We start from the raw sequence: 9,546 nt of genomic DNA, 5'->3' as shown, positions 1-9,546 counted from the left end.
GATTTTTTTTTTCCTGTCCGTGTCGGGGACCGGGGGGGGGCGATGCCAGCGGCTTTTTGGGGCCTCAATGGCAGCAGTGGGGTAATTTTGGGAGGGGGGTTGCAAAGAAAAGCACCCCCCAATAACTATCTTGTCATTAGGGCTTGTATCTCCAATCATCGATCGCCAGCGCGGCTTGTCCGCTCTTGCCCGTGAGCTGTTGGAAGAGCTTTTTCCCCTCAAGAAATTTTTTCTCCCCAATCTTCAAGTTTTTGTTGTTGTTGTTCTGTTTTGTTTTTATTTTTTACTGGTTGTTTTGATTCCCCCCCCCCCATTTTTGGGGGTGTTTGGGTGTTTCTGGCTTTTTTGGTTGGGGGGGGGGACACGGGACGGGACGCTGTTCATGTTGTTTAGACTCAATTCTTTGGTTTAAAAAATAAAATGTTATGAAAAGTTTAATTTCCCAGGGCTGCTGGGGGGGGAGAAGAGTACTTGTGTTACCTGGAACAGACTGGGACTCAACTTGTAGGGATTTAATTAGGGGGGAAAAATACCCCTTTATTTTTATGAAGTGGGAGATGGTATATGAGGCTCTTACCTCGCCCCCCCCGCCCCCCCGAAAAGTGGGGGAAAGTTTTGTGTAGTCTAAACTAGAGAGGAGTTTGAGCTCCTGGGTTTATTCTCTTGGCTTTGCAACTAGCTTGCCCAGAGATGGTAAGATCTGTGGGAGCACTTCCCAAAGTAATGTGTAGGAATGCCACCTGAACCTTGAGAGAGCCCACGGCTGTTTTCAAAGCACCGTGCACATTGAACGCAGCGAGAAACGCTCATTGAGGTCACTTGCTTTTTGTTGTGGCCCAAGAGGCTGCCTTGCAGCCTGCCTTTAATGCCCAGCTCTTGCTGTGTGGCCGTCAATCTCAGTTGGCAAGTTCCAACTTGGGATTTCAGCGTACTCTTCTCCGCCTACTTGGGTCAGGTCATTGCTGCTTCTCCTGGAAGTTGCTGTAGTTAAACTTTTGCCAACTCACTGTGCTTTCCGTGACATGCCGGTCAGCTCCCTGCTTGCGTTGGCTTAACCCACACTTAGTTTTAAAGTTAAGGCAGCAACTAAATTAACTGGTGGCAGCCTCTGTGCAGACATTTGTGTTGTCTGGTGAATTGGGGTCATCCCTGCAATCCAAAAGCGACTCGAACTGATCAAAGTGTGTGCCTGTGTGGTCTTTAGCCAGCTCAGCTAAGTGAACGTTAAAACGAACCAGGGCTTGTTGCTACACGGAGTTAATCAGCAATGCAGCTTCCTGATTAGCCCTGCTTCTGGAAGTGGATTAAGACAAATGGGAACAAGGCACTCTGTCTGGAATAGAAGCGTGCCCAGTAAAGCTGTTGGGCTTTAAACTTGCCTTTTTGTTTTTTAATCTGAATTAAAATTTGAGGCTAGCCCTTACAGCAGTGCAGGCTGTACATAGACAAAGCCTACTCTGAAGGTGGACGCTCTGCCACGGAAGCTATTGGCAGGCACTGTGGGAGGGAGCTGGAATGGAAAATGACACCTGATCTCTTTACAACCTCTGGTCCTGGCAGCCAGAGGGTAGGGAGGTTGGCCTAGCTGCTAAGCGCAGGTGGTATCATGCGTGTTCAGCAGATCCTGCTTGAGCAAGTGTTCGTATAGAAATGAACATGTTTGGAAGCTGCCGGCGCCATATGAATACACCTTACGTATGTTTAAAGTCCTGAATGGTGAATGTTGACCCCTCATAAATGGGAGTCTGCTGTTTTGACAGCTTGTTGGAGGACCTCCCCCCCCAGGCAGATTAATAGCCAGCCCTTCCCTGTGGAGAAGGGAACATCCCGAAATGCCACGTGCTGTTGTAAATAACAAAGATCAGGCATTGACTGGGTGCGTGTTTCCAGCGTGACTTGAGACAACCCCTCTTCTGTTGCAGTTTCTATCCCCCAGCGACCAAAGATTTGACCACTGACAAAGCCTGACTCAACAGAACACAGCTCAAGATGGACACCGGTGTGATTGAAGGTGGTTTAAATGTCACACTTACCATTCGGCTACTTATGCATGGAAAGGTACCTGCTATATCGTTTCTTTATACCCCGGGTGGAATTGGGTCACAGTGAATGTCTCTGAAACCTTTGGTCCCATCAGATTAGTGTCTTTCTGGGGCGGCTTCTCTTACTGGGACTGAAACGGAAGTGTGGTAACTGAAATATTACTAAATAAAATGGACCTAGTGTCTCGGCCTGACTCGTTTATACAAGCATTAGTCTCTTTGCTGCTAGGAATTTACTTTTGGCATGTGGCCTGTTCTGGTTAGACTGGTATCTTGTGACCTTTTTGGAAGGGAGGCTTTAAACCTCAGAATATCATGGAAGCCAGTGGCGGGGTGGGGGGAGAAAAGACTAACTAGAAAATCATTTCCTCCCCAGTACAATGTACCGCTGCTTTTGAACTTGCTTTGACTCCGTACTCTGATAGTCATTGTGAGCTGGTGTTTGGATATGAGAACCGTGGAACTGTCAGCATTTACTAATCGGGTTTCATGTGGAATGAGATGGTGGATGACTTCTTTCTTGGCAAAGGAAGAAACGGGTGTTGCCAGTTTGCTTTTATCTCTGTAAACCACTAACCAGTGCTTCTTGTTTGCCTTCTAGGAGGTTGGAAGCATCATTGGGAAGGTAAGTGACTAGGTAACTCCCTGTTCTCCTTCCTTTGGAACCCCTGTGAATCGGTAGTTTGTAATAATCCCTCTTTCTCTACACAGAAAGGAGAATCTGTAAAGAAGATGCGTGAAGAGGTAGGTTCTGGGCAGCAAATGACCATAATTTGGGTTAAGATGCTCCCTAAATCGAGTTACAGCAGAAAAGAAGCAAAACTTAGGGGCCCTAGAAGGAGTTCAGCTGGCTGCGGTTGGGGTGGAAACAAACAAGCTCATTGTAGGCCGCAAGGCATGCTGGGAAATGTAGTTCTTCCTGGCCAATCTCAGAGCTGATCTGGCAGATGGAAACTAAGATGGCTGCTCCCAGCCCAGAGCAGAACTGCAGGGGGGGGTGGACTTTACAGCATAAAATGGCTTGTTTGTTTGTATTGCAGTCAGGCCTCATGGCTCTCCTGTGTTGAATACTTCACACAGTGAAACTCTTCATCGCATTGTAATGTTATCCAGAGACCCTGTTGGTTCTATCAGGACTGATCCCGTCCACTCGCCCGGCTGCTCACATTTCTGTCCTTTCCTCCTCCAGAGTGGTGCTCGCATCAACATCTCAGAAGGGAACTGCCCAGAGCGGATCATCACTCTTGCTGGCCCCACCAATGCCATCTTCAAAGCGTTTGCGATGATCATTGACAAACTGGAAGAGGTGCGTGGCCCCTTCCCGGGCAGGCTCTGGAATCGCAGCTGCCGTGTGCTGTAGATGTGATGCTGCTTGACCAGGCGGCATTAACCATTTAGGTGCTGGCACCCTGCCAGAACTGCTGCCTCTACACCATATCTGTGGGGCCCCCATCCTGTAGAGAAGGGGGCAGTCTCTTTAGCAGCCAAGCCACACATTGGCCCCTGCACCGTCCTCAAATGCCACTCCAATTCCTTTTCCTTATCTGATTTGCTGCTCTGTTTTCTGCTCTTTCCCCTGTTTGCCTTATGCCATGCTGAAGCTGCTTGTACTACAGGCTGACTGCCACATGGCTGAAGATGCCTACCCCTTGATGTCACAAGCTAGTTTGTGACCTCATCGCATACCACAGTTGCTGGGGTGAGGGGCATGTTGGGAAACAAGGGGTAAGAATGCGCCTTAGCTTTGGTGCCTGCCCCCTGCCTTTTATGGGGCAGTGGAAATGATGATGAGTGCCTGCCTGGAAGGGCACAGAGTTGGCTTTACCTATGGGGGGCTGTGTTTATGCCAGGGGGAAGAGGGGTGAGCTCATGTCCGGCCTGTGGCACAGAGGGACCAAGCTGAATCAATCCCTAGCTCAGTCCTGGGCTATAAACTTTGCAGCTGGGTGAGCTGCATTGGCCCCTAATTATGCATTTATTCCCTCCTTGGCCTCATGCTGACTGCTGGGTGCCTGAGCTAGAGGCTTCTCGGGTATCTGGCATCAGAACAGCCTTCTGGGACTGACAAGTGTGAAGCTTTGCTAGAATCCACTGTTGCAGGGATGAGTGACCAATGGCTTCAACTTAATCCAGCCACCTACAGCCCCATACCTACTGTACCAGGCAGTCCTGCGAGGAAGTGAGATCCCTTCCTGGCATCCTGCACTCAACTTGGGCCTTGAGGCAAAAGGCTTTGCTGGGCCTTATCTGAACAGAGGGAATTGGCACCCTCTAGCAAGACAGGAGGGCTGCTGGAGGGGAGCGAGCACCACATCCCAGTCTCTGGCAGCTTTGCCAAAGCCAGGCGGACTCTCAGTGTAGCTTAAGCTTGAGATCAATGCCTGAACCACAGAACTGAGCCTGGAGCTGTTGGCGGGGAGGGGAAGAGGGTGCTGGTAACCTGAGCCTGTCGCCCCTGTGACCGGACTAGCTCTGCCCTTGAGGAGTGCAGGCATCCAGGGGTTACTGGCATGGGCCTGCGAAGCTCTTCTGACGGAGCTACTGAGCAGTTTCCTGGACACTCAAATGTAGCTCGTGGGACGCCTCGGGGGATTGTGTTCTTCAAGAGAAGAACACGCCACAGGATTGTCTTCAGCCCAGCATCTAGGGTGCGCAAACAGAGCCAAGCACTATCCCTTCACTGCCTGAACCTGGAGTTGGCTTTGGATTTCAGCCTATGGGGATTGAGCTGCGGTCTTCACTGCAGCTCCCCTCCCCCACGTAGCTTCCATCCAGAATAGCTGTAGTCCTGGGAATGGACTGAGGTCTTGACTCTTTTTTCCTCTTGCCAGCGGCTGGCTTCATGATGAATTTTTAAATCTATATCTGCATGGATTAATTCCCTCCCTAACTCTTCAGGCATGTGCCATTGTATTCCCGTTTTACTCAAAGCAGTAAATGCCCTGCCAGCTACAGACATCTGAGAGCTGATTGCAGCCTGTCTGATCCTGCCTCTGGCAGGGGGTTGGACTTTAAATATTGACCTCAGGATGTCCCTTTCAGCCCAACTTCTCTACGATTCTATGAATCCAGCTAGTTGTACATGCAGGGTCTGCTGCTAGCTATCTCCGTATGACCCTGGAGGATGGTGTTCCCAGCTGGGAGCTTGTAACAGGACAGTCTAGCAGTGGCAGGGTGGCTCTGCCATCTTGGAAGGCAGCTGCTGCTGGCAGTGGCCTCTGTGCCAGGTATTGCCTCAGGCAGAACAAGGTAAGAAAGCCAGAATGATTCCTGCAGTAGTTCACCCATCTGAAGCAGTACCCCATGTGACTGGTTGGGATCTCCATGTTTCTGGTAGAGATCCGTCAGCTGAAGTACTCTGGGGAACTATACCCCTGTTGGCATGGAGGGGGAAAAACGCCTTTCTGTCCTCAACGCTGTAACGTAACTCCCACGTCCTATTCCCAAAATGCTCTGGGCCATACTTGTCCTGTGTCTCACTGCTGGGCTTTGGCTATAGTAGGCAGGCTGTTCCCAGGGGTTTCTCCTGAATGCCACCTCTTGTTGCAGGACATCAGCAGCTCCATGACCAACAGCACAGCTGCAAGCAGGCCCCCAGTCACTCTGCGGCTTGTGGTACCTGCCAGCCAGTGCGGCTCCCTCATCGGAAAAGGAGGTTGCAAGATCAAAGAGATAAGAGAGGTCTGTGATGGGGTGGGGGGCTGGGTGGTGTTTCCTGGGAGAGGGCAAGCAGCTGCTCTGAGAGCAGCTACTGCAGTTGAGCAGCGGCAGAACAGGCCTCTGACCTTCCCCAGCTGCAGCACCAAGGGTTGGAGGAAGCATAGCGGAGCTGTGGTATCATGCTGCTTTTTAAGAAAGCAGCTTGTATTTTTAGTGCTTGTGAAACTGAGACGGGGGTATGTCTGGAGCCAGGCATGGCGTAGTCAGGCACGGTCCATGATTTTCCCCAGTCCCCCCAGCTGGATTGGTGCAAGTGGTTGGGACTCCTGGGTTCCACCTCCTGGATCTGTCACTTGCTTGAGTGCCTGGAGGTAATGAAACCCAACCCCTGCCTTCTTCCTTTTTCCCCAAGGGTGGGGATGCAGGAATGTGAGGATTAAGGTTTGCAAGGCGCTCTGTGTAGAAAGGCATGCGCCACGGCTGTCCCATGGATGCTGGCAGATTAACCCCACATGGTTTTGCTCTGTAGAGATTCTCTTGTGCTGGAAGGAAAAGCTGAACTCTAGGTCCTGCTTTTTCTGGCCCTGGGTTCCCAATGACCAAATTTATTTCCACCTGGGATTAGGCATCTTTATTTATTTCTTTTTTGAGGCTGTGATGGGGCAGGGGGTGTGCAGAGCAGAACCTGCCACTTAGAACAGAGGCTGTGGTCATCCTGCCTGGCATGCCTGATGCACTATTTTTACTCCTAAACTTAAAGAGCACGGGGGCACAGGTCCAAGTGGCAGGAGACATGCTGCCCAATTCAACTGAGAGAGCCATCACTATTGCTGGGATACCCCAGTCCATCATTGAGTGCGTCAAGCAGATCTGCGTGGTCATGCTGGAGGTAAGTTCCCTGCTAGCTCTGGGCTGGGGGCAGCGGGTGGGCAAGTAAGTACAGGTCAGCTCCCAAAGTGACAAGACCTGCTTGAGCTTGGTGAGGAAAGGCAGATGCCATTCCTGTTGTGCTGGACTCTGTAGCCAGCTGTCTTCCAGTGTATAAACCTCTGCCTTGGGCCAAGCCTGTGAGGAACTGGATCAAGATGAAGCCCAAGGCCTTGTAGGGGGTGGAGGGGCCTAGAAGGAGATTGGCTTGGGGTTAACCTGGAAGATTTAGATCAAGACTGGAAAAACCTGGCTGCCAGGCAGTAGCACCTCCTGCTCCAAATCTGGCTCCACTTCCCAGGGCTCCAGTATCCTCCAAGAAGTGTCCTCGGGCCTATGCCCATCTCGGCGTGAAATACCCCTGCCAGCTCCCTGTTCCTCTCTGAGCATGTGGCGCACTTTGGGCACTGTGCCTGGAAGGCGGAGAAGCTGATTTGCCCTTTGCAGCTCTTGAAATGTTAGCACGCAGTCTTAGCTGCCTGAGCCTGTTGGCATCTATTTTTATAGCTCTTTTAGAGAGCTGGCTGGGAGAGAAGCCTCACTGTGGCCTGTAGAGCCACTAGTGAATGTGTCCTTTTGTGGCGAAAGACTTCCAGGCTCTGGCATCTAACCTCTCTCTTCTCTGGCTCCCGTACTGCAGTCTCCCCCGAAGGGTGTCACCATCCCCTACCGACCCAAGCCATCCAGCTCTCCAGTCATCTTTGCAGGCGGGCAGGTAAGGCTGCTCCTTTGCTTGCCAGGCACGGGGCAGGGTGGGGGGAGAGGAAGCAACACCGCCAGCACACATCAGCCCACCGTGCATGCCCGTCACCCGTGCTGCCTGCCCAGCCAGCATAGAGCTCCCTCCGCTGCTTTGGTCAGTTTGGCCGGAGGCTGCTCCAAACATGCAGCAGACTCTTCACTTCCAGTAGGCGCTGAAAACTGATTGCGGGGGGGGGGGGAGAGGTCATGTGAGGCTAGTTGTTGTTGGGGGAGGAGGAGGACCCCTTCAGCAAGGTGTTGAGTGCAGAGGGGCAACTTCTGTAAGGCCCATGTAGGCTGTTGGGGTAGGGTGCTTGTGGAGTGGCAAGCTGGATAGTCGGTGCTTGTTTCCCCACAGCAGCCAGGGGGTTGCAGGTTTAGCTGGTGGGACTGCAGGGGAGAGCTCTAACTCTGAAGGGCTGGGCTTCTGAGTGGGGAAGGCACCAGCCCCCTAGGGCTCCTAGCAGCTTCTGGACCAAACTGATGTGTGTGAACAAAGAGCAGTGCAGCGCCACCTCCTAGCATCCCCAAGGCAGGATGGGTGATGGCGTTAGCTAGCCCATGGCATAGAACAGTGTAGCCAGGTGCTCCCCATAGCCATGAAATGGTGTCTTGCTGGTTACAGGTACAAAACTGCAGCCTCAGCTGGTCTGACTCCTGTGATGTCTGTCATGCTGAGTGGTTCTGGGCAGGCAGCTCTTATCTGGCAGGGATGCCACCTATGTAGCTCCATGCAGGACAAACCCCATAGAGCCCTGGCCAGGAGGTGGCTTAGGGAGCCCCTGGCATTCCTTGCCACAGCTTATGATGCTTGCAGGACTGAGCTGCTTGCCTCTGGGCCCTACCTTGATGCTTACTTGGGGACAGGATCACAGCCCATAGCTGCTAAGACACTACTGTGATGCCATGGGCCTCTTCTTCACTCAGAGTGGGAGCTGGGACATAGCAGTGCCATGAGACTAGAGGACTCTGGCAAACCGTAGCCAAACCAGGGAGATGGTAGCAGCTGCTGAGTGGGTCTAAGGAAGACCTCCTGCCCAGAGCAAGAGGTGACTTGGCCATGCATCCTGGCCTGGCCTGCTGTTCCCTCAGCCCGCAACTCTCCCCCTTGTCTGGAACAGATCTGTCTCGTTCTAGTTCCTTGCCTCACTTGCTCCTTCCCTCTCCCCCTCCCTGCCCCCTGCCCCCACTCAGACTTGGACAGCTTGTTACACAGCTCCTTGCTAGCGCAATGGCCTGTGGGGAAGGGACTAGGGAGCACTGTGATCACTGGCTTACAAGCAGAGGTCTGTCACCAGAGGTTAACTCCTTGGGGTCTGAGGTAGGCTTCCCAATGGCTAGAGCAGTGAGGAGCAGGCTTGTCCATGGCCACATACTCCCTCTCTGCCCTCTCCCTTCCCTGTGCCGCAGCCAGCACCATATGGCCGCTGGGGCTGCCTTGGCAGCGAGTTGGCGGCAGTGCTGCGCTTGCTGGTGGGTCCTGTCAACCCAGGGCCAGCCCTCCACAGCAGAGCGATGTCTATGTGCCTTGGGTGTTAGCGGAAGGTTTGGGATTGACAGCCCTGGAGACTGAAGTCCTCTAATTTATCCACAGGACAGGTACAGCAGCGGCAGTGCAAGCTACCCCCACACCGCCCCATCAATGTGCCTCAACTCTGACCTGGAGGGACCACCTCAAGAGGTGAGAGGGGAGTTCAGTCTCCATGGCCCGCTCAATCCTTGGCCTCTCTGAGACTGCCAGCAAGGGTGGCAACCCCCCGCCCCCCCCAGCCTGTGGCGGTGGCTTCTTTTTTTTTCTTTTCTTTTTTTTTTTTTATGCTGCGGACTCCTGTCCGCTGGGACCTGCATCAAGCCCTCCCTCATGTTTTTTTTCCTCCACCTCCCCTACAGCCCATTCACTCGCCAGCCGCTTAGGTGTTGTCAGTGTAGATCTGCCGTGCCCCTGTAAGCCCCTTTTCTTGATGGGTCAGGTGACGACTATGGCTCCGTTAGTTTCTCCCCCTTTTCTTTTTTTTTTTTTTTTTTTTTTTTTTGTCCCACTTTAATCAAGACATGGAAGCAGCAGGTCAGGTGTTTGCCTTGTTGCATTGACTAGCTTGGTTAGCCAGCTCCCAGCATTGCCTTCAGCAGCAGTAAGTTGTCAAGTGCAGTTTCATAGGGGTGTGGGGCCGGGAGA

General features: G+C 52.5%; 1 protein-coding gene across 16 annotated transcripts in view; it reads left to right on the top strand.

Annotated features, from left to right (window-relative positions):
• Nucleotides 1–1,529: 1,529 nt before the first annotated feature.
• The window catches only part of PCBP2 (poly(rC) binding protein 2), an 18,721-nt gene continuing 10,704 nt past the window's right edge, over nt 1,530–9,546 (top strand). For 4 of the 16 annotated variants that reach the window (XM_025212253.1, XM_025212252.1, XM_006030572.3 and 1 more), the window contains exons 1-8: nt 1,550–2,058; nt 2,644–2,667; nt 2,754–2,786; nt 3,232–3,348; nt 5,592–5,723; nt 6,463–6,591; nt 7,270–7,344; nt 8,965–9,051. In XM_025212253.1, coding sequence (XP_025068038.1) covers nt 1,990–2,058; nt 2,644–2,667; nt 2,754–2,786; nt 3,232–3,348; nt 5,592–5,723; nt 6,463–6,591; nt 7,270–7,344; nt 8,965–9,051 — 666 coding nt within the window. In that variant the 5' untranslated portion in view covers nt 1,550–1,989. Of the gene's footprint in view, nt 2,059–2,643; nt 2,668–2,753; nt 2,787–3,231; nt 3,349–5,591; nt 5,724–6,462; nt 6,592–7,269; nt 7,345–8,964; nt 9,052–9,546 lie in introns of all 16 variants that reach the window. The other 12 variants (XM_025212254.1, XM_006030573.3, XM_025212251.1 and 9 more) reach the window with 10 other exon arrangements.

Source organism: Alligator sinensis, unplaced genomic scaffold, assembly GCF_000455745.1.
Source record: "Alligator sinensis unplaced genomic scaffold, ASM45574v1 scaffold1542_1, whole genome shotgun sequence".
Taxonomy (NCBI): domain Eukaryota; kingdom Metazoa; phylum Chordata; order Crocodylia; family Alligatoridae; genus Alligator; species Alligator sinensis.
This window is presented reverse-complemented; position numbering and strand designations above follow the sequence as displayed.